The sequence below is a fragment of the Anticarsia gemmatalis genome, chromosome 21 (genome assembly GCF_050436995.1).
Source record: "Anticarsia gemmatalis isolate Benzon Research Colony breed Stoneville strain chromosome 21, ilAntGemm2 primary, whole genome shotgun sequence".
Taxonomy (NCBI): domain Eukaryota; kingdom Metazoa; phylum Arthropoda; class Insecta; order Lepidoptera; family Erebidae; genus Anticarsia; species Anticarsia gemmatalis.
Genome location: NC_134765.1, coordinates 8701680 through 8727044, shown reverse-complemented (window position 1 = coordinate 8727044; position 25365 = coordinate 8701680). Strand labels below are relative to the sequence as shown.

Here is a 25365-nt window from a genome sequence, read left to right as displayed (position 1 = left end):
GTTTACAGCTTGTCAATTTCAGCTGTCATCGTTTGGCTCTATAGTCTTTGCACCACTGCTGAATGAAGTTATGTGTTTGTGTTAAATGGTTGTGAAACAAAGAGATTTATACGAAATAAATGAGGCTCGGTAAAGATTTACTGTTTAACATTACTCATGAGTACGGAAGAGACTCTGTTGAATCTCGATTTCGACAAACCGAACACAACAATTACGCCGCCCGATGACGGTGTGGTATCTTTGTCGAGTAGTTCGGAGGAGATCTGTTTAGTGCCAGAGGTCGGGTTCGAGGGCAACGTGGATTCGCCAGGGGTGAACAGAGAGTCGCAGCCGCTGCTCGGCGGCCGCGGCGACTTCGAAGTATCTTTCAACCATTTTCCAGGTGAGGCGAGATAAAGTCCTTGTATCATCCCACTGACTCATGTTATTCGTAATTAAGTTGAAGAGAATTATCTGAGTATCCTTAAACACACGTAATAGGTATATATCCTTGCTAAAGATTTTAGAAACACTTGCTTGGTTTCATATAATCAGCAGTTGTATGGCTTCCATAGACATTCAGTATGCTTTTTGCAAATAACATCTGTTTTTCAAAGTGCGTATTATCACCTTGGCGTTTTGGCGTCATGATATGCGTGAAAAAAAATTTCATTGAAGTATTTAATTGCATGTTAGGTTGTTATTGATTGAACTAACTTCATCTTGTTGTTTTTTAAAAAAGTGTATATACACAAATTGTATGAATGTAGCTGCAGGTAAATTTTCAGTGAAGTGTAACGGTTGTGTGGTTTCAGTGTCAATGTATCCTATTGTTTAATAAAATGCAGGATCCCTTTGAATGTAGTGAGTATGAGTGTGCAATATTTATGCCAATAACATTTGCCAACATATAAAGATGAAAATCATGTGGAAAATTTGTGAAAATAGTAAATACTGATAAGCCATATGGTAGCATTGCTGTACAGTTAATAATTTATAACTTTTCCTTTGAACTCAATTTATTTTTAGCTGAAATAGGTATTGTTGATCAAGGCTGAATTGTTTTTGTGTGTTACATTGTTTATCATTGCAATACTGTGAAAAAACATCACCAACTGAAAAACAAATTGCAAAACTATTTTTACAATATGGTGTTTTTATTTTATAATTAACAAGGCAGCATTACAAAATTAAATAAACCCTTCCAATATAAACCTATTATACAAAGTAACTAGTACCTAGTTTGTTATTTAAATGCATACAGGAAAGGAAAACAATCATGGAAAATAATATTTCGACCTCATTTCATAATCTACAGTAGTTTATATTCTTAATAAAATAGCAGTTAGTCTATGTAAAAAATATATTAAAAAAAAAGAACCACATTTGTTATGCAAAAAAGGTATCATTATTGGATGTTAAGAAAACAGGTTTATATGCAAATTAACAATGTTACCTTTAACAAGGTGAAACAAGATTTTTTTACATTAATTATAAGTATTAGAATGTTTCAAATCATTACTTATGACTTGATCATTTAAGTAATGAGCGCTAATATGTACACTTTCTTTTTAGAGGATTAGTTGTAACTTTCACTGGCATAGACATTATCATTAAGATAAATACAAACTGTAGCAAGTAGGCCATTAACATGTTATTTTTTTATTTAACCTACTTCGAAAAAAGAGTAGGTTCTCAATTTGACCTTTTATTTCTGAATGTTATTCTATACTACTTGTGACATTGCCCTTGTTTTTTTTTAAATAAATGCTGCCTATGGTTTCTAGGAATATAATTTATCACCTTACCAAATTGTATCTAAATTGCTTTGGTAGCATTGCTTTACTTTTACTTTTCACTAGTCATAACATGACACATTTACTTAAAATTACTAGTCTTATAGAAACAGATTAAACACATTATATTTTAAAGAATATAATCTGTATATTCTTATATTATAGCTCATAGGTTTTGAACAACTAAACAAAATTCATAATTCTTTATTTAATCTATACTAATATTATAAAGCGGAAGAGTTTGTTTGTTTGTTTGTTTGTTTGTTTGTTTGAACGCGCTAATCTCAGGAACTACTGGTCCGATTTGAAAAATTCTTTCAGTGTTAGATAGCCCATTTATCGAGGAAGGCTTTAGGCTTTTATATAACATCACGCTACGGTCATTAGGAGCGGAGTAGCAACGAAAAATGTTACAAAAACGGGGAAAAATTTGACCCATTCTCTTAGGTGACGCAAGCGAAGTTGCGCGGGTCAGCTATATTTCATAATGGTCAGGACAAGGTCTGTACAGTATCAATAGGATGTAAATTCCTGCGGGAATGGTATCAACAGCTTAAAATTGTGCTCTACCAGCCAGTCTTGTAGTACAATAACTATATAAAATGCATTATATTTTAAAACTAAATGTACAAAACCACTGTTAGTAACCTTACTTAGGTAAAAAGATTTGAATCTTTATTATGAACTCTATCATACAGATATAAGATACAATTTACTACACAATTATTTAGTTGTAATGAAAAGGAAATTCATAATCACATCTCTCACCTTGTGTTGATTTAACAAGTATATAATTAAAGATTATTTAAACAAGGTTAGTTTAAGTTTGTATGATTTGTTTGAAGTAATCCAAATAAGTAAATACATAAATGTTACCCGTTAGTGTCCCACTGGCCAATGTCTGCTTCTGGGATGAGGGAGTAGTTAAGCCTTGAGCCCACCATGCTGGCCAAGTGCTGGTTGTAAACACAGCATGCCATAAAGAACCATGCTAAAGAGTGAATTTTCCTTCAAAAATGTTAAAGGTTATCAAAACTGTTTAGTATTTTAATAAACAAAGTACTGCCTTGTCCTTATGTATACACAAAAACATAGTACGTAATCATAATCACAATATTAACTCTATATTTTTATATACCTAGTAAATAATAAAATTTGAGTCGAGTTTAATGTTCCTGACTAACTTCCTGCAATTTCAAATCCAAATAGTGTACAGGAAAAACTTTATTTTGAGTTCAACAGTTTTATATTGTTATCAGTCAGTAAATAAAAGGTGTATGTTTACCCTACGCTAAAAGATTATGGACTTGCAGATAATATATAATGGAGAAACCCGTAAACATGGAACAGTACTGCATGAATCATATTTACGTATTTACAATCTCATATCGTACACTTTGAATACAATTGATAAAAAACCTTTTGTGAATTTGATGAGTTCCATGACTCATTGTTTGAAACTGGTGAAACTTTTACAAGAGTTTCATCATTTACAGTTAGACATAAGAATTTTATTCATATCAGTATATATGGTGTAGTCTGTTTGTATGTTTGTTTTCCTTTCAAAACTAGACTGCTCTAATAATTACATTTGTATTGGTTATTCTTGAGGGTCCAGAAACAAACATTAGCTTTACTTTTTATAACAATCTCTTAAAGCATCTAATATAGCACTAACTACTGAATGATGACTTATATCATAAATTTATAAATGAATGGATTTTAATTAAATTGGTTACAGATAGTTTATAACATGTAAGATGTTTTTAACTCGAATAATTATTCTATCAAGTCCTATAATGTCATTTTCTAAGTATAATTTTAGTACATCAAGTGCAAATTTTCTTTGTTTACTATCTAGACAAATTTGCGCATTATCATAGAAGATATTAATGGTAACTAAGGTCAACGCATCAGCTGATAAGAGATAAGGCTTATCTGAGTTAGGTCTACACAGTTGGGGGTAGTCTATTAATTTTAGATATTAGCCACCTTTACACACACACTCTATCGCCCGTTCCTAGGAGCGTGCGATTTTCTTCGCGGGCTTGACAGATGAGCGCGGCCCATGGTCTTTTCTTTACCCTTACACGCGCGATTGTTGTTTCATGCGCGATAGAGTGTGTGTGTAAAGGTGGCTATTGTTACAAGATGTTTCCAACAAATGCTTAGAATCAAGAATCTTTTTACTTTTGATATTTAGCTAAGTAACTGGCTGATGTAACTGGTTTTGGCCTTCGATACAATAACAATCTCAGTTTCAATCTATTCAGTAATTAATTCAAAAATAAAAGGAGAATCAGTGAGGTTTTACATACTTAATTTATTCAAAAATATAAAAAGTGTCAGTGAGGTTTAACATACTGTTTTGTTAAAAACCAAATCAAATTTGGAACGTATTTGTCTACATTAGCCATTAATAAGGGCAAAGACTTTTATCAGTCCAGCCTTTCTTCCAAATATATTGGAGTTGACTTCAAGTCTCACTGGATGCAGCTGAATTTCAGACTTTTACAAAAAGTAACTGCCTATCAGACTTCCACAACCCAGTCACCTGGGTTATAACATGATACCCTTCAGTAAGGGCTATGACTGTACTCATACAAATTCACAATTTCATCGAAAATACCATGAAACAATCCAATCAATTACAATATTGTTAGCGGAAAACAATCTCATTTCACATACAAAGTTGCATTATCCTCAATTGAATGCCAACCATCTCATATAATGACTAACGCACGACCCATGTTTACTTGTGATTAAATGTAATTCATTCACGTTATTATGTTTGTACAGTATTGTAGTCTGTGTCTGCGCACGTCTCACGCTTGCGTCACAACGCTGCGTCATACTCGTATCAAGTCGTATCAATTATACTTCAACTGGAGAAAATTCGATTTTCTTCCAGTGAACTGCGAATTATAATAGACGTGGTTTATTTAACTAGATTCTGCCCGCGACTTCATTCGCGTGGAAAGATTTCCCAGGGCTAATGTAGCGTTCTATCACGAATAATATTAAAATGTATGATATTAACTTTCCGTGTGCCAATTTTCATTAAAATCTATTCAGTAGTTACCTACTACACGAAGGTGGTACTACATCCTTTTATCTACATATCTAAACAACACTTCGCATTTATAATATTAGTAGGAAATCAAATTTAAGTGCCAGTTTCACAGTTCATTAATATGCGTCAGGTAACTTATCTGCTAGATAAATTGACTGCAAAAGCTGTAAAAATTCTATCTGATACTAGGCTTAGAATGAAGAAAATCACCCGTGCTTGCTATTATTAGATTAGAAACTACTTGGTTACACATTGTCACTTGATACTGCATCAGTTTTCATCACACACATGTCGATCCAACTACGCAATAGATTCGAAGTACGTACCTATTACACATCTATACTAATATTCTGTCGTGCCAATCCAAAAGACTGTAAGTCGACATACAGTGTTTTAACTTAACAGAGTCCAATCGATTCCTTTAAGTCAGTTCTATACTTGTGATCAACTTTTTATCATTTTAACTCTTATTTAACAAGATAAAGCAAATAAAAGAATACAGTATTAGGTTCAGAATAAGGTGAAAAAAGAAACATTCTAGGCAATTATCTCAAAACGGGCTTTTGAAAGTTACAGTGTTTTGGTTTGGCAGGGCAGTATAAAGCTGAAGAGTTTGTTTGTTTGTTTGTTTGAACAGGCTAATCTCAGGAACTATTGGTCCGATTTGAAAAATTATTTCAGAGTTAGATAGCCCATTTATCGAGGAAGGCTATAAACTATATCCACCGCGTTACGACAAGCAGAGTACCAGTAAATAAAAATACAAAAACAGGGAAAATTTTGACCCATTTTCTCTTATGTGACGCAAGCAAATTTGCGCGGGTCAGCTAGTTATTGATACTTCCCCTCATATTAAAATAGGTAAAGATCCAATGTCGAGAATTGACTAATCAATTGCTAGCAATCGATCTTATATGCACAAAATCATCAAACCATGAGCCTTGAAAGCTTTAACATCAAAATTAGCTCGTTAAGTAGTTTTCGCAACTTACAGATACAGAAAAGATTAAGAAAGATTGCCGAAACCACTAATTAGTTCGGGTACAAGTTAACCTTGCATTTTTAGCTAAAGACGATGTGCTAGGTTTATTCCTATCTCCGGTAGACATATTTTTTATACAACAACTTGTTTCTAAAATGATCTTGTTGTTTTCCTGTTCAATAAATTCAATGAAAAAATGTTTGCTCTGACGTAGAACGCTTTACGATCTTTTCCTGTACGGTGTTCGACTGAAATAAATGTATTAGGGGTCGAGAAGACTGTGCTTTTTGCTAAATATCTAATGTTTGATGATAGAGTCAAAGGGTTTTGTAGGTAGAATATCCATTATCACCCACGCTGACTGTAACGTCGACACTACATCAATACGTATACATTACGTATACGTATATTATACATATTATTATCACGCCTTTTTTTCCATGGGGGTAGGCAGTAACCAAATAATTGTTAATTTATTTATTTATCATCTATTTTATCAGAAACTATTCGTTCTCAGCAAAAAACCTTCAATGTCGTCTTGCATCAAAACCAAAAGTGTAAAGAATAAGTCATGAATATTTGAAGCATCGTGATCGAGTGCACCTGTGCAAGGCTGCTCGTCAGCGCACGTGTTCGAACTCCAATCAGAATAAATAACATCGATGCGTGAGCTTAACGAGCTATATCGATGTACTACTAAATGCAATTGAAAAAAACGACCAAGTGCGAGTTGGATTCGCGCGTAAGGTTCCGTGCCATTATTTGCAGAAAGTGCAAAAGTCGCGTTTATTCAGTCAGCTCGTGACCACGGTCGATGCAATTCGATCGAAACGTCGCGTCTGGTAAACAAATAAGGTGTCACAACCTTTAATTTTCAATCGCGTTTAAGTTGTTTAGTTATAATATTCTACAACTTAATCACGTTTATTGTAAGGAAGCCGCCTTAACTTGAAAGTTATTTTATTATAGCGACAATACAAATATGTCATCTTGAAAATTTCAGCTGTCTGATTATCACGCCCCATGACAGCCTGGTGACAGACAGACAGCCAAGTCCCAGTAATAGAGTCCCGTTTTCACCCATCCATATAGTTACGGGACCCTAAAAAACCGATACTTCAATCAAACTGTCATGATACGTCCAGTCGTTTTGGTTCGTTTCATTAAACAAGTGTACGATACTATGTAGCCAGTTACGTTTGCAAACAAAGCATTGTTTGTACATTAGCCGATTCAAAAGGGAAATCGGGGGACGTGACCTAGTTGGCAATGTGACTGATAACGACTTTAAGTGGCAGTTTCCATACATTTGGCGGCTATGTATGGAAATATTGAAGTTAATAGTTGTAAAAATTTATATAAGTTACCATCTTACTAATTAACGTAGTGTAAGCTTTTACAGTGTCTTGTCACTGTTTTTTTTATCGTATGGTTAGTGGTCAAACTACTGTCATAGTAGTTCAAGCCGCCCAAAGGCCTTTGACGTGGCTTAACGACTGTTATTTTAATTAACAACAACCGGAACCGCCTTTTTACGTGCCCTCCGAATCGCCCTGTGAATAAATTTTAAAAACTCTATGAGTGAAAAAACACAGAAAACACTGTTTAACTAATCAGAGCTTAGTATAGCTTAGGTAATTATAAGTAAGACATATTGGTACAGAATGCCATGCTTCATAGATTAGCCATCTTCTAAAGATTAGCCATCTTTAAGATAGCATATCCAGCCATGACCTCAGCTTAGGTTAAGATTAATTTAATTAATTCAAAACAATGTATGGTCTGTTTTACTTAACTGCGAAAAAGGCAGGCAAAGGAAGGCAATACGTTTATATACAAATGTACAGTACAAAAGCGTATTTTATTCGCACACACGTTTAATTTTATATCGATTCTCTACATATCAGATAAGGTAATCAGCCGTTTATATTAATACTGTAATATAATATTTATACGTTGAACCATCTCAAGATAAAATCGTCTACGAAATTGCATTACAAATTAAAAGTAATATCGTGTCATTATACTCGGATCTGTACGATATAAACTTGGTTTTTAAGCTGTTATCTCTGAAACTACTTGACCGATTGTAAACACCATTTTGTAAATAGACAGCTACATTAACAATTAATAATGCGGGCTATTTTCCAAGCTTTTTCATCGACAAATAACTTGATTAGTAAAATAATGTTTTCCTTGTTATTGGTAGGATAATGCATGAAAAATAATAATGAAATAAATATTTTTGGGCAACTCACACACGATCATATGATCCCAAACTAAGCAGAACTTGTACTATGGTAACCAGACAACTGATTTATAAACATACTTGTAAAGATAAATTTTAAAAGAAAAATACGAAAAATCTGTGTAATAAATAAGTACGTTAAACTATTTTACGAATAAAGTTATCTGGCGATAGGAAAATCGGATCTGATTCATGATAATCCTGCAAATTGGCTCAGAAAAGAATAGTCCATAATATATTATTATATATTATGGACTTGATATTAGCTTGGTCAGAGGATGTGATGTCATAAAATTGATATTTATTATGTGTGTATTATCTACTAATTTTATACTAAACGGTTATATGTTGACGTAATCACTGTATGACTATGATTACATGTTAAGTAACTACCGATTAGAACACGCATTTGACTATCATACTAATAAACATAAGTTTGAAAACAGCAAAACATGTCAGAAGACTTCAACATTTGTTTAAAACAACCTGTTCTAAGTTACTTTTTAAATTAAATATTCGTATTTACAATCTAATGTCACGTCATTTTAAAATTATTTAAAAATATTTTGTGGATTTCAAAAGTCATGATTCAGTGTTCTTGGAGAAACTTGTACAAATTTTGCGTAATGTCTTATTCCTATTGAAAAAGGTTGACACTTAGAACACCACTTGCAACGATCCTTATAAACTTCATTTAATTCGTCCACATCAAACAATTTATTTATTGAAAAACCACCTCTATTTCTATAAATAGTTCTAGTATGGCAGCCTCGTAAGGGACTTTACAAATAGGTACAGATTAAAACCGCAAGTCGTAACAATTCTCCATGAATCACACAAAGTGTTGTTTTGACTGGGAAACAATGTCAATGTACGTATAGTGTTGGTGCACCCGAGGTTATAGCTTTCCTCGTTCAATGCTGGTTACTGCTATTACTTTATATGTACCTACTTATTTAGCTCAAGTGCATATAAAGCCAAGTCATTTAGATGCATGAAAACATTCGTACAACAGATTGACTCGCCTTTAACCGACTAAAAAAAATGATAAGGTTCCCAAATAGTGTGTATTTTTTTTATATTTCCCTCATAACTTTCTATAGGGAGGACTTTTGATGACTCAAATCTGACATTTAGTATTGTTTTTATCCTTAAAAATCCTAAGCTTTGTCTGCATTTATATGTTATGTTTGTTTTTGCTAATGTTTATTACTAGGTGACAAATCACTAATACCTAATCTTTAGTCGAAACATACAGTTTTGAAGTAAGTTTTTATTTGTAAGAATAAATCTAAGTTTATGTAAAACTTTGCATTATACTTTGCAACTGACGTCTTTTATTCTCGAGGTTGTATATTATGTGGATGACTTGCATAAGGCTATTATTAGCTAGTAAAGCTGATAGCTAATAGCCTTAGTATAATCATAAGTGCATTATTTTGTTTGATAACCTTATGCAACATTGTAGCTTATGTCATCCTTTTTGGAGCTTTTATGATGATATTTTGAAGGTGTAGATATAGGACAAGTTTGAGACGTTCCCTATGCTGCTAACAGTGTTCTATAGTAGTACTTACGACAGTCCTGTATGATGATGTATGGATGGATGTAAATAAGGCAAAGGAAGTTTGTAAGGATTGTACTAAGTGGCGTTCTTTGATCTTTGCTAACCCCTATGGGTAAAAAATATTTAATCTCTGCATCACCCCAAGGTAGACTGGCAGAAAATGCCTTTGGCATTAAGTCCGCCTTTATACAAATTTTGTATAAGAAGTTTAAAGTAATAAATTAATAAAAAAGGAATGATATTGTGTATATTCATGAAAATTGTTGTTTCGAGTCTGTTGTGTTTATTGTAAACAATCTATCTATCTCGAAATAAATAGAATCCTTCCAGACATTTATTTCTAAACATAAGAAAGAAATGATATCAATATCAATAAAACAATTCGCAACCCAATAAATGTCAAAGTTATTCAATTAATGTATGTTTCATCGTTAACCGGGTCACGTTCGACGTTAGCTAGATTTTATCGGATTACCAATAAAACGGCTATCTCCTTGTATCTTTGTCCACGAGGGCGGAAACTAAGTAATCAATACGTATCGGACAGTATCGGCTCTGTCGGACAGTATAGGGCTTGCTACACATATATTATTTTTGTTTTTTAATAGACAACGCCCGCATTGAGAATTACTCTTGTGTCGCGGAGATTTTTCCAAACATACAAACAATGGACACAAAAAAAAACCAGACCCGAAAAAACTATGTATTTGTGGACACAAATAATTGTTTCGTGTGGGAATCGACCCCACGTTCTCACGACGCAATGATAGCGGCGTGACGACCATTACCACTGTGCCACGGAGACAGTGTAATAAGTCAATCAGTTTGTCTTATTTGGGCCGGCACGTTCAATTTGGCTGTATTTATCAAATTCATAGAACAAAACCGATATGAAGCATTTACTGCACTTGGTCGGCTTGTGCTGATCAGAGAGTTCCTTTAGGTCCGATCGTCACAATTTGGTTAATCTTTTAGGCGCAATGATGTTACCGGCATTTTTGCCGAACAGTTATTTGCACATTTTCGGTTTTGGCGACCGGCTAGGCCAAATAATGCCGAACCGAATATGTGTAGCCCAACTTGACGATTTTATTCTTTCTCATCTATACTAATCTATACTATCTATACTAATAGTTTGTTTGTTTGATTGTTTGTTTGTTTGAACGCGCTAATCTCGGGAACTACTGGTCCGATTTGAAAAATTCTTTCAGTGTTAGATAGCCCATTTATCGAGGAAGGCTATAGGCTATATATTATCACGCTACGACCAATAGGAGAAGAGTACGCAAGCGAAGTTGCACGGGTCAGCTAGTAGATTATACGTGAACAAGTTTAGGTACTAATTCTCTTAGAAAATATAACGAACAGATTGAAAGACATTACTGGCATTCTTTTCTTGGTATTGTGACATTATTTCTTTAAAGTATACGTGAATAGTATTGTATAGAAGAACGGTATAAATAACGACGTATGTTGTCCTTTATTAGGCATGCACGACCTACTTGTTGACTTATCAGAATAAAATGCTTTGTTGTTTTAGTTTACCATACGCTTTGACTATTTCTTACAACATAGTACGTGATCTAGATTCTTCTTCCAAAAAGACCGGTAGTTGTAGGATATGTAGTAATTTAACCCACTGCTGGCCACGGTTGGCCTCCCATAATGAAGACCCCCCCCCCCCCCTAACTTTAACTCCAGCACGCTGGCCAAGTGCGGGTTGAAGACTTTGTATGCTTTCAAGAATTGTCAACATGATATTGTCTTTCAACGTTACGACAATAGTGATAATTATATCTAATACACAGACACACAAGACACACATTTCTTTTAACAAACGGTATGGTAGTCTTTGAAAAGTCTTTTCTACTACACTAGTCAATTAAATTGTGACGTAGCTCACTAATTTTCTAAACAAGAGACGGATCAAACATCAATTGGATGTTCAATTACCGACAACAGACATAAACTCATGCATGCACTGGCTAGACAAGACTTAAATCATATTTAAATATTCCTTAGTAACGTGTATTCTGTTTGCTTCAGATGACCCCCAGTTCAGCGAGCTGGTATGGCAGGCGGAGGTGGCGATCGACAACGGCATATTCCCCGAGAGGATATACCAGGGCTCCAGCGGCTCTTACTTCGTCAAGAACCCTGGATCTGTGAGTACAATACAACTCTATAACTACTTGAACAGTTCACAGTTCAGTTCTTGTTCATTTATGAGGCGCTCGTAGCTAGTTGCGCTCACCGATCGTCAAATGATCAGTGGAAGTCTATTACTACTTGAACAATAACTTCTGCAACATTTATCGGGCGCTAATAGCTAGTTGCGCTTTCCGATCGTTACATGATCAGTGGTTTAAGCAACCTTAGCGCTAATATTACGTAGATTGGTGGTCGCGTAGTGTTATTTGAGCAGAGTGTCTCCGTGCATCGGAGGGCACGTAAAACGTCGATCTCGGTTGTTGTCATTTAAGAGTCTAGCCTTCAAGCCATGGCCAACCAAAACCTTCGAGCTGCTTGAACAACTTTGACCTGAACTTTCAACTACCGATGAATGATTGAAAAGAGAAAATGATTGCATTATGCACTGCTTCTTAATGAAATGTGTCTCCTTTAGTATTAAGTGCATTCATTGTGGAAGCTTCTAAAGGAATGAATAAGTACTGACTGTTTGCGCATTTCTTATTACAATTTCAGTCTATTCGTTCCGTCAGATGGCATCTTAAAGGTGAAGGAAATTGAAAGGTTACGATACCTTTTTTCATTTCGTACTGGCCTTGATTGCTAAGCCTACAAAGCAACTGAGCCAGACTAGTTGCCACAAGATCAAGGCTAGTGTAACGTAGCCGAAACATACATACACAATTTCACGCCTTTTTCCCACAAGAGTTAGCAGAGACCAAAGAACGCCACTTGGTTACCTTAGAAACTTCTCTAAACCAGCCAGCCATAACATAGGGATATAAAACTTTGACTAACTTTGACTGCCTCCATGGCGTAGTGGTTTAGGTTGCCACGCCGCTACCATGACCTCGGGAGGTCGTGAGTTTGATTCCCACATGGGAAAATTATTTGTGTGATCCACAAATAATTGTTTTGGATCTGGTTGTACTTTGTATCCGTTGTTTGTATGTTTGTAAAAGTCCCCGCGGCACAAGAGCAAATTCTTAGTGCGGCAGTTGTTTTTTTTTTTAATGACAATGATAAAAAGATTTTGTCCCTTCTAATGTGCATGTCGTAATGTGTTTCATGCATGTTGTAGTTGTAAAATGCTCTATATACTCCCAAGTTACTATATCTTGTGACTTGGAATCCAATGAGCTATATTAAACTTGTCTGATCTGGGGTTTAGCGAGCTTGAAGCTTAGCTCGTTGATTTGGTAGATCAGATACATTCTTACTCATGCCTTTCTCATAGATTGGGAAATAATGATTTATAGTATAAGCTATTTTGATCGATCTTCCGAAAAAATCCGTCCTAAAACTTTAGCATGGACCTTTTTAAGCGATCTCCCGGTTTTAAACTTCTGCACAGGTCTTTCTCCAGTCTCGATGGAAGGTATGGCTGACATAGCCCTTACTTTATAAACTAAAAATATTGGTTCATGTCTACTCGGTTTTCTGTCAGAAAACTGTCGTCACTTGTTCGTACATACGTATCAGCGTACACGTGCGTATACGTTCAAATCATATAAGCTTTACCGAACGAAAGTCCATTGAACACATCATTAACTCTGCTCTTATTGGTCGTAGCGTGATGATACATAGCCTATAGCCTTCCTTGATAAATGGGCTAACGCTGAAGGAATTTCCAAATCGGACCAGTACTTCCTGAGATAAGCGCGTTCAAACAAACAAACAAACTCTTCAGATTTATAATATTAGTATAGATTCGTAGGATTATTCTAATCTCAATTTAATTGATAGTTAACGCACTTCGATCACAATCTTGTGTAATATAAACAAATTGTTATGTAACACATAATGCAATACTTTTAAAAACCAAGCGATTGAATGAAACTTATAACTGACCTTGGTTCCAAACGACCTGCTACAAAAGTTCATGGGGTTATGAATACTAATCACGGTACACTGATGCCATGAAAATTGGTGTAATAGTGTTTATTAAACAATACACAACTTTTATATGCTCACTAATAACTGTTTAGTATGGGCCTCTCTGTTTTTACGTAATATATACAGGTAATAATCAGTAGGCCTAAGGTCAATTTGGGTAATTGATAAAGGTTTATTTTAGTTTTGCAAACTTTTATCAGTTGTGTTGGTTTCATATGAAAAAATAATTGAAACTAGTTCAAATTCCCACGTTCAATGTTACCCAAATGATTCAAAGTTACCCAGGTTGACTGTACTCAAGACAGTATTGAGTCGAAAATCAGATTCGAGCAAATGTCAAATCGTAGATTTAAATACAAATTGTGAGAATAATACGATTCTTTGATGTAGATTATTTTCATTCAAGTCAGCAGTCAGCGGCAGCGAATACATACGAGTGCTTCTGCACATACGGTCTTCTGATGGATTTTCCCGAAGAATAAAAAAATTGGAATTTTTCAATTAATTTCGCTTTCTTAAAAATAAAAGTGTATGTGTGTATTGCACACGCACTCTGCCAATATGAGCAGTTCCTGTGCATCTGGTTTTTAATAACCCTGTCTGCTGTGCCTGAATATCGCTCTAAAGGATATAAACCAATGAAATAATGACAAATCTATGAACAAGGCATGACAAATTTTTAATGATTGTATATATGGTATGCTATTACCAAAATCACCAACTGAAATCTCTTTCAGAAAATAATCGGCGTATTCAAACCGAAAGACGAGGAGCCGTACGGCCGGTTGAACCCGAAATGGACGAAATGGATGCACAAGCTGTGCTGTCCGTGTTGCTTCGGCCGCTCGTGCCTGATACCCAACCAGGGGTACCTCAGCGAGGCCGGCGCCAGCCTCGTCGACTCTAAGATCGGCCTCAAGATTGTACCGAAGACTCGGGTGAGTTAAACCTTCGTATTTTTTAAAACCAGACAATCCGTGTGGCTCCAGTCATTGTTTTGTTTTCTATTATAGCCCATTAAGGGTAGTTTATTGCAAAAAAGGTCTTAATTATATGGTACTTGATTCCGATATGGAGTTTTTCCTTCTAATAATAAGGATTCATAAGGTCTGTCTCAATATATAATCTTAAGTTTATCAAGTATGACTGACAGTTGATATGGTCATTCTGTGTACAAAATTTTTCCTGCACTTTTAATTTCTTTCTACGCAATAATGGCTGTAGTAGTCACGATGAAAATGAATATCCATATCCATATCATTTCGAAAAGTCACTTACGACAATATTTATACAAGTGTTTAGTATGATAATCAATTTTTTTATCCATCCTAACCGGTTAGACTATTTTCGAACATAAATTTTATGAATATAGGTAAGATATTCTAATAACTATTGAGTTTTTTTAATGTTTTAGTACACATGCACTTGAGTTGTCTGACCGGTATCGTCGTAGGTCAAGTGACGAGATAAAACTCACGTTTTTAACGCATTCAATACGCCTCCTTATAGATAATGAGCATTATCATAAATATACATTAAATCGCCCACATTTTTTCTACGTTATTTCCATAATTTGATGTTGTAAAATCTCGTAAGAATGTATAAACTGTTTATTTTAGTAAAAATTACTACATATTGAAAACCAAAATTGTTGTGAATTAGATATTGTATCTAGTAGTTAAGCACGTTTCTTTAGCATTCATATGAAAGAAGATTATTAGAAAAATAAACATTCCGGTAATAGAATTACTCAAACAGAACGTCAATTCTCTTATTCTTTGACGCACGAAACTTTATTATTGATATTTCATGATATTGGAACGAGATCGGCACTAGATCTAAAAAATACATTATATATTCTAAACTACGAGAACGACCTTTAGGTTTTAAGACACCTGCAAAACACAAAAACCGCCAAAAAAGGGCAAAATTTATACACCAAGAATTTTCTCTACATCTTCTAATTCGTATCTTTATCTTGACGTTTTTTTACTAGGTACCAAGTTTCCATGCCTTTCATAAACATGACTAAGTTCTTATCGTACATAGTAAACGTTTTACTACACTTTTTTGTACGTAATAATGATGTAAATGAGATAATTGTCGTCACACAACCCCGGCCTCGTCTCAATACTTACTAAACCTGTTTAAAACAATGTCACTTTACGAATATTAACATCGATTTAAGATTTAATTAAAATATTTTTGACGGACACGAACACGACGATTAATCTCTCTTGAATTCCGGTAGCAGATCCTTGTCCAACAGTATATTAGAAATGTGTTACATTGGGTCGTTCGTACATAAAGCTACGCTAATATTCGATACTTAACGATTTTAGTCTTCAAGCATCGTCTCTTTGTAAAGATAGTTACGTTTGGTCTTAATAACTTATCCTACGATACGGATACTAACCGGCAGTTATGAGACATTTACGCACAATACAGGAGGAAGTCAATGACATTTGAATAGATGCTAAAATAGTGTCACATACATGTGTCTTGAACACATAACAATACAGTCAAGTACAGCCATGAGCAAAAATTTAGCAACTTTTCAATCTTATTTTTATCAATAAAACTATAAACTGACTGCAGTTTTTATGACTTCTAAATTTTCTGACAACTACTATGCTCGCACGGTTTAGATTTAGCTAATAATAAAACTGTTTTCATACATATAAGTGACTAGCTGACCCGCGCAACTTCGCTTGCGTCACATAAGAGTGAATGGATCAAAATTTTCCCCGTTTTTGTAACTTTTTACTGGTACTCTGCTCCTATTGGTCGTAGCGTGATGATATATAGCCTATAGCCTTCCTCGATAAATGGTCTGTCTAACACTAAAATAATTTTTCAAATCGGACCAGTAGTTCTTGAGATTAGCGCGTTCAAACAAACAAACTCTTAAGCTTTTTAATATTAGTATCGATATAAAAATGTGACATTGTATTCATATTGTTGCTTGTAACTGTACCATATACAAAGTGTGTAAAGTAAATGACCTAGAATTGTAAGGAGAGCAGAGGTGAGCCGCGTTAGTTTACAATTTAACGGTACTTACATCTGTAGCGATATCGTTAAGCATTGAGTTCATGCTGAGGGCTAATGAGTGTTACTAAGCTGTAATGAATACATGTACTGGATAATAGTGTCAAATTGAATGTCCGGGTTTATTTATTGTCTGTCCGTCATGAGGACTCGTTTATTTGTTTTCTTAATTATATAAGGCTTGATATACATATATTCGGTTGGGCAGTATTTACCGAACAACAAAGTCGAAGCAGCTATATCGAGCGCCATTTTTTCCGAACATTCATCGACACATGATCGGTTTTGTCGCCAGGCTAAGCCGATTAATGCCGAACCGAATATGTATGCAGCAAGCCTAATTGCCTGACTATTCACATACTTTAAGTTAAGAAAACAAGTAATTTTAAGTCGTTTACTTCGATATATGGTTTCCAGTACAAATGCAAAATTATAATCAATTATTCAGGTTTTATACTAGGTCCGTTATCTTATCCACCCTGTGTTAGTGGAAGCACACCCTTTGCTAACCACTCACATTTAGGATGTGGCTTTTAATACATGACATGAAAAAGCTTCTGACCTGGAAGGTTTTACCACTATAATTTTTTTCCCTGTTATAGGAAGTAGATCAAAATGATGATAAAGCAATATGCCTGATTCTTGTTCAAGGTGGTGAAATTGGTGTCTGAGACGTTCAACTACTTGCGAATAGATCGCGAGCGCTCGCGGCTCAAGCGCGCCATCACCGAGCAATTTCCCAACCTCAGGTTCAACAGGATGGGACTGCCGCCCAAGGTAATAAAACAACACAAGTCTATTTGCTTACAAAACATTCTCTTATTTAGTTATTGCTTTAACTTATGGTTTACAATTTTTCGGCGTTTCAAAGGAGTGGTCGAAGATTTACAAGGTAAATAACATATTATTTAAGAATCAGTGATTAATCCCCGGTTTTTGAGGTACATTTAGCAGTAGTTTATCTATTCATTAGCGTTTAAGTTCAAATAAAAATAGCATTTTGAATGGATGGATGAATGGAAACTACCGCTAAATGTGTCTCAGAAACCGGGCATAAGCTAGTTTCAGCAATCAACAATTTTATTGATGTACTTTTTAATAGTACTTATTAAATAATAGAGTTTATTTAAGAAAAGTGAGAGTCCTTGTACTTAAAAGTATATCTATGTTTCAGATGGGATCATTCCAGTTGTTTGTGGAGGGGTACAAAGACGCCGACTACTGGCTGCGACGGTTCGAGCAGGACCCGCCGCCGCCGCACGTCATGAGAAAGTAAGACTTGTTATATTTGTACTCAAGGAAATTGTATTAAGAGGATAAAACTTAATGATTAGTTATTTTTGGTGGTTCCCATATCATTACGTAGGCTTGCTTTTAAGATAGTGTCAAAATATTATTGTTAATTTCCTCGACCCAACTTTAATCTCTATCTGAAGATACGATATTGAAACCGATCGGTATGATAGATATAAACTGAAATTAGTTTAACATGAGTACAGGATGCGAATAACGTATATCAAATTTTACTTGGACACAAAGTTTCGTTCTACGGGAATTATATATTCTATTTTTTTTTTTTTTAAAGACAACTCCCGCACTAAGTATGTACTATTGTATGTATGTTTGTGTTGTAGGTTCCAGCTGCAGTTCGAGCGCCTAGTGGTGCTGGACTATATAATCCGCAACACGGACCGCGGCAACGACAACTGGCTCATCAAGTACGACGCGCCGCATCTACAGCAACCGCCACGCGCTGATATCGACCTGAGGGACCCCTCCGTAAGTATTAATAAAATATACTAAACTTTACATAGACATTTTCAATACTCCTTTAGTCGTATTTCGTTTCATTTTCGCTTTCTTTGAAACTGTTTCTTTGAACACTTGCCATAGAAATATGACATACCTCAATTCTAACTATGTAGATTGTCAATATACTCAGTTCCTCTGAAAGAAAGATATTGTCATTACATTAATTCACAATCATTTTCATACGCTATGCTTAATCTAGTAGTAAACAAATAAAAATTGTTCGTCCCAGCGATATAACGCAGAAAAGCGTGTTCATCCTTACACGTAAACGTACACGTGCCCATAAAATTTTCTTAACCGCTAACTTTTTGGCGTTCGGTAGCAATAAGAGTATAAATAAACAACCATTAAAGAAAGACTATCTCTTATATATGTTATAAGTATTCTCAATGTAGTATTATTTTGTCGCAGGAGTGGACGGGCGCCGAGGTGCGTATCGCGGCAATCGACAACGGGCTCGCGTTCCCCTTCAAGCACCCGGACTCGTGGCGCGCCTACCCCTACCACTGGGCCTGGCTGCCGCAGGCCAAACAACCCTTCTCACATGAGACTAAGTACGTATAAGCTTTCTTATATACCTTCTTATCAAGTAAAAAAGTAGTTAATTAGAATGTTAGGTTAATTTTACTTTACCACAACCTCTAACCGATAGTTAGTTTAGTCTTACCATGCCCCTAATCGAAGCGCGAAGAACAATTGAAAGTCAAATTCACAATGACATTTCTGTTTTATATGATTGGTTGGAAATTATGTTTATTACTAGTGAAGGTAACATAGTGTTAGTGCTTTTATAATAGTGACGTTTGAAGAACATGTTTTCCGTTTAGCATATTATAAAATTCTAAGAATGGCTAAGCTGGTGATGTTAACGTTGGTGATGATATTATAACACTGTTTGCATTGTTTTCAGGGAGTTAGTTCTTCCATTGCTATCTGATATGAACTTCGTACAAGAACTGTGTGACGAGCTGCATATACTATTCAAAGTAAGTAAAGTAATCTCAATCTATACTTTTAGTAAAACTTTCTTGAAGGCTGAAAAGTTAGAGCCATGCTATAAAATATATTCCGGAGAAACATTCCATGCATGTAAACTAATTAACTAACAGCGGAACTGCAAGATAATGAAGTAAAACACGTGTTTGTGTGTGTTGCAGCAAGACAAAGGGTTCGACAAGGGTCTGTTCGAGCGGCAGATGTCGGTGATGCGCGGCCAGGTGCTCAACCTCACGCAGGCGCTCAAGGACAACAAGAGCCCCGTGCAGCTCGTGCAGATGCCCGCCGTCATCGTCGAGAGGTCACTCACAGTACACCATCACTAGACTAGTAGACATGCTACGACACAGTTTCACTACTTCTAAGTAGACCAACAAATTAGCTTTCCAGATGACATTTTCACAACTGTTTTTATACATTTACTAAGCAGATAGGTTTTAAGAGACTTATTGATAGACTGCTGCCTGCTACTGCTCTAAGTATAATAGTTACTGTTAATCATTTAAAGGCTAGAAATTCCTTTGTTTTTTACTTGACATAATATGAATACCTGTGTTACACACTTAGCTATCTTAAACAAACTCCTGTCTACTGGCGCAAATTTCCATCAAGAGGTCATTATAATTTTGACTTTAAATCACCTACATTCAACAGGCCTTCAAGCGAAGCTGGTATATTGTTATCCTATCTCAATAGCGCTGTGGTGAAATCAATGAACATTAAATCGTGCGTGCCTATTTAGTTATAAAACAACGTGAATTCCATCTTATAGTGTGAATGGCTATTATATTATAATGTGTTGTGTTGTATTGCAGGTCCAAGAGCGGGTCGACGTCGTCTCGCTTCTTCGACTCGTTCCAGCAGCGGTTCCAGCACAAGTCGCCCTTCTTCTCCTGGTGGTGAATCACTACACCACTAGCTAGGTAACATCGCCTACTTACTTACATATCAAATATACTTGTTCTGAAATAACCCACAAACAAAAGTAATAATTGATTTAAAGGTGAAAAAATGCAATTTGCCGGGCATGTTTTTGGTCTTAATAATTAATTAGAATCTTTGATTAATTTAGCTATAAGTACCATATACCTTTAAACGAAGAACTATTGAAAGTTAAATTCACAGTGACCACATTTCTGCTTGACATGGTGTATAATAGGGTCTTAATATTAACAAGACCTTATATTTAAACATTTACCTAAAACATTACAAATCCTCATCATGCAAGAATCGGGCGCGAATTAAAAAGTCTCTGGTTCGATTCCCAATAAAAAACAAAATAAACTTAGAATTTTTGAAATATGCAATTTTCTAGAGGGTCTAATATTTTTGCTATGTAATAGTATGTTAAATTTATTTGTTATTGTTTCAGACGTATATCAAAAAAATGGTGATAAGTTCCACAAGAAGCTGATAACCTAGAGATGTAAACACAATTGTATGTATATGTATGTATAATGTAGATTAGTACTGTAACTAGTGAAATACGCGAGCTAGTACCAATACAATACATCTATATATATACGCGATACATTGACATAAATACTTTGAGATTTGAAATAATTTCAACAAATTTCTGTCCTGGGCAGGGCATGTATTTCTCCCTAAAGAGAAGGGAGTTACCTTGAGTCTACTATGAGATTATTTTTATGGTATTAAGGGTCATTTAACTTTTATTTTAAAGTCCATATTGATTAAAACTTTCTTGAGAATACGTTTGCAGTTCAACGAATACGTATACATACGTGTACGGTTTCTGGCATTTAACATTTAAAAAGTATAAATAGTTTTAATTAAAATTTATTGGTATTTACCTAGCGTCTGATCATTTTTTAAATTACAGTTGAGTTATTCAGTGTATCGCGTATAATTAGATGTTATTATTATTTTGTCAACGACATTGCCTCTAATCCTTTAAAAATGATTATTTTTGTATACTTTTATGTGATTTATTGCTTCGTTAGGTAAATTGTGAGCTGAGCTCCATAGTTTTAGTTTCCGTTTATAATTATTTTGTATAGATGTGTTACGGATTTTACCCGCTAGATGGAGTTTGGGCGACTGAGACAAAAAATCTTTTATACTTTGTTTTAAATTTCAACGAATTTTGTTATATTTGTCCTTTTAAGTCTGTTTCAATAAGTGCTAATATCAATATAGCATTGTCTCTGTCTTTTTAGTGTGAATAGAAAGAGACGACATGACATTAATCGTTTATCACTTGGATATACTGAAACAGGTCGTAAAGATAATAAGTATGTTACCATTTAGAACTTTGATATAATAGAATCGAATATATTTTGAAGGTGAATTTCAAATATGCATGATCTAGCAGTTTTGTATAGCAATTAGGAAGCACATACCACACGAACTTACATTACACCTAATAGAAAAAGCTTAAAGAAACACTAGAGCAATAGAATAAAAATCTTTCATTATTCTTCTGAAAGAACCATTTCATACTTCTACGTTCTATATTTCATACATGTTAGCGTATCTTTCGTTTCACACATGTTCCATACACACAATGAGATTACTGTTAGAAAAATACGTTTAATCTTACTCTGTCGCACATCACTGGTAAGAGCGGGACAAAATATAAGTTGTTTCTATTAGTGTAATGTAGGGTGGCCATACAACATGTAGCGTTGGTACTATTCATATAAAATCGACTAACTGTAGCCAATACCGGTTTAAGACCGCGCTAGTCCAATTGTAAGAGGTTATATTGTCAACAAGGATTTATTTAAGACTTAAATACTGCTACTTTTTGAACAAACGGAATGATTTAAATTATTGTTTTTATTTGGATACGTATTTCGTTCATTTCTAACCCAAAAATTTTGCTTTTGGTTTTTACAATAACTAAATTAATCATTTCTGTAATGAAAAGCAGATTTTGTTTAATAAAAGGGACGTTCTTTTCGGTTTGTATTATGTGAACAACGCAACTTATTTAACACAAACAAATAAGATCAAGCCTTTTTAAATTCGTGTTTCAAAACTAGTAGCAGTATAATTTAGGTCAAAAGGAATGTTTTTCTTTGAGTTAAATTATTATTGTCATTACTTATGTATTATCTTCAAAATAGTCGATCTAAAATTTAAGAAACTAATACGTATGTCATCAAAATCTTTAATATTTTAAAGAAATACATAGTAATGACAATATTAATAATCTCAAATGGATATTCTATAAATACTAAGTCCATCTAGTATTGAATGCAATCTCGAAAATAATTTTGAATTCGTATTAAAGAGTTTATTTCTTCGTTAAATAAACATATTACCAATACTAGATGGAACTAGTTACACGGTATAATATTGCATATGATTGTCTAAAACTGTTTATCTATAAACAAATATATCAAACGCAGATTACCGCCTATTTCATACACATTGCTCGCGTTTCATACACATTCTCAAAAGATGTATGAAAAGATGTATCTTGTCATTTGCAATTATTGCTTATTGTATATCTCAGTTAACAATTAGTGTACGTCAATTTGATAGACACTATGTAATACATTGCTGCTTTGACATAACTTATAACGTACCATCTTTTGAGAAAAGCGGCAATGTACAGATTAGTAGCTATCAAACGATTGTCAACTGAGATACACAATAGCCATATTTTTTTGTGTTGAAAATATAATTTGTTAGTTAAATGAACTTTGTTAGCCATTTGTATGTAATATTAATGTTATGTAGTTAATATATTTCCAATTAATACATATTTATACAGTTGTCATATCTTGCTAGAAAAATCAGATTTTTATTTGTGACTGCAATTTTAAAATTCTGACTTACGTGTAAAACTGTTTCTTTTGTAATTTGTTTTCAAATAGTTCCGTCAATTAAGTTTTATATAATTCTCATACAAAAATCGTACCATGTAACGTTTTTTATTCACTAAGAAATATTAAATTTACAACTACGAATACTTTACTTTGATCAAAATGTCTAGAATTTCAATATAACTGATTAATTTTCTTAAAAAAACGATGATAGTAATCGCCGATTTTAAAATATTAATTTAATTTGTCAAGTCTCAATGACACATTCTTTATACTCAAAACATTACTTGAGCGTCGATAAATAAGATAAAAAATGAGTATTAACGCCAAGTGCCTATCAATTATAGTTTTTGCCACTGGCAACCAAACCATAGTACAATCTACTAATTCCATGTTTGTACAAGTAACAATAAAAACGTTTTAGTTTAATATGAACCGTTAACGATCAAGTAGATAAAAAATAAATTAATGGAAAAAATAAATATGTTACATGTATGTATTTATGTAAGTACGTTAAATGTGAGAGAGTGTATGTGTGTGTGTTTATATTAATCGTTTATAGGAAGATGTCTTGTTTTTTAAGCTTATTTGAGTTGAGAGAATAGTGATGTCAATACAAAATTGATTGCAGATTAATGACTTTTCACACTAGGCATACTATTGATGTTCTATGCCCGTATTACATTTATATACAAAGCAAATTGAGCGTATACGGGTGTATACGTTCTGTGCGTATATTGTATCACATATGTACTCATAAATGGACATTGGATATGTCTCGCTAATATACAGCAATTCTTATTATGCCAATGTGAAATGTTCTCCACTTACTATTTTCTTAACTCGATTATGCAATAGTCAATGATAGCCCTTTCTTAAGATCTTTAATTTTAGTGGATTCATAGTAAATGTATTTGTTATAGATATATTAAGAAAGGGTACGAGAAACTTTTGAAATGTGTTTAGCTTAATTTCTTTATTAGAATATTTTATAAATGTTTAATTAGTGAACAATTGTTAGTGTAGTACATTGTTTCAGTGTTTCTTGTCTTTACTTGAAGCTAGCGCGCATTGGTGACTTTTGCCGCCGTGATTATTCCGCCACTCTTAGCAAATCTATGAATATATAAGTAGTGCACGTTATAACATGAAAATTTAGTGATATCAATTACATATTCATACATGTTTAGAGTAATGCTTGCTAGATGTATTCGGGTCGGTATTTTTCGATCAAAAAAACGATTCGAAGCAACTATTTCACTTGTCGATCGGGTAGTTCCTTTGCGTTCGATCATCGCAATTCACTTAAAACACAACAACATTCAAGCGTAGCAATGTCGACCGGCATTTTTCCCGGACATTCATCTACACAAGTTTGGTTTTAGTACCCGGCTAGGTTACTATATACTAGGAATATGTGTGTAGTAAACCTGACGAAATAGGGTGACAAAGTCACCTGTGAACTCGAGCCCTTACTATAAGCCGGTGCGTTGTTTCAAAATGTGTTTCTGAAAAATAAGTATGTCTTCCTATAAATAATTAATAGTTACAATTCCATGTTGTACATAATTTTAACAACTTTTGTTTGATGGTTATTACAATGTTTATTACGCATTATTATTTAATATTTGAGAAAAATATAATCACCATTGCATTTTATTGCTTGTGTTTTATTTATTAGTTTTAACTTACCATTTACTTATTCCTCATGGGCTGTATCAATTATTCATTAGAGCAGACTAATAAAAATAAAATTTCACGTACAAATCAATGGCGTACTTAATACCAAAGACAATATTATTAAGACAGTCTACAGGGAGATGATGCTGAAATAATTAGAAGATTTGTTTGTGTATTCCACATAAACGATATCGTCACACAATTTTAAACCGACTTCAAATAAAAGAGGTAGTAGTTAACTGGACCGTATTGTTTATAACATGTGTTACCATAACCAAATTAATACCTATAAAAGACG

At 34.2% G+C, this 25365-nt stretch overlaps 1 protein-coding gene across 2 annotated transcripts; it reads left to right on the top strand.

Moving 5' to 3' along the window:
* Window positions 1-33: 33 nt before the first annotated feature.
* Window positions 34-25046, top strand: Pi4KIIalpha (phosphatidylinositol 4-kinase II alpha). Of its 2 annotated transcripts, none has more exons than XM_076128357.1 (11): window positions 34-382; window positions 11692-11810; window positions 14469-14669; window positions 17434-17559; window positions 17957-18054; window positions 18417-18561; window positions 19006-19148; window positions 19505-19580; window positions 19752-19891; window positions 20406-20513; window positions 20963-25046. In XM_076128357.1, the coding sequence occupies exons 1-10, from the start codon at window positions 157-159 to the stop codon at window positions 20491-20493; spliced, it is 1362 nt and encodes a 453-aa protein (XP_075984472.1). In that variant the 5' UTR covers window positions 34-156; the 3' UTR covers window positions 20494-20513; window positions 20963-25046. The 2 variants fall into 2 exon arrangements, with proteins under 2 accessions (XP_075984472.1, XP_075984473.1); XM_076128358.1 differs by lacking the exon at window positions 34-382 and adding an exon at window positions 712-843.
* Window positions 25047-25365: the final 319 nt, after the last annotated feature.

Coding starts and splice junctions, on each gene's coding strand:
- Pi4KIIalpha (XM_076128357.1), top strand. CDS start 157: ATGAGTACGGAAGAGACTCTGTTGAATCTCGATTTCGACAAACCGAAC. Junction 383..11,691: donor ATCTTTCAACCATTTTCCAG/GTGAGGCGAGAT, acceptor TGTTTGCTTCAG/ATGACCCCCAGTTCAGCGAG. Junction 11,811..14,468: donor TCGTCAAGAACCCTGGATCT/GTGAGTACAATA, acceptor AATCTCTTTCAG/AAAATAATCGGCGTATTCAA.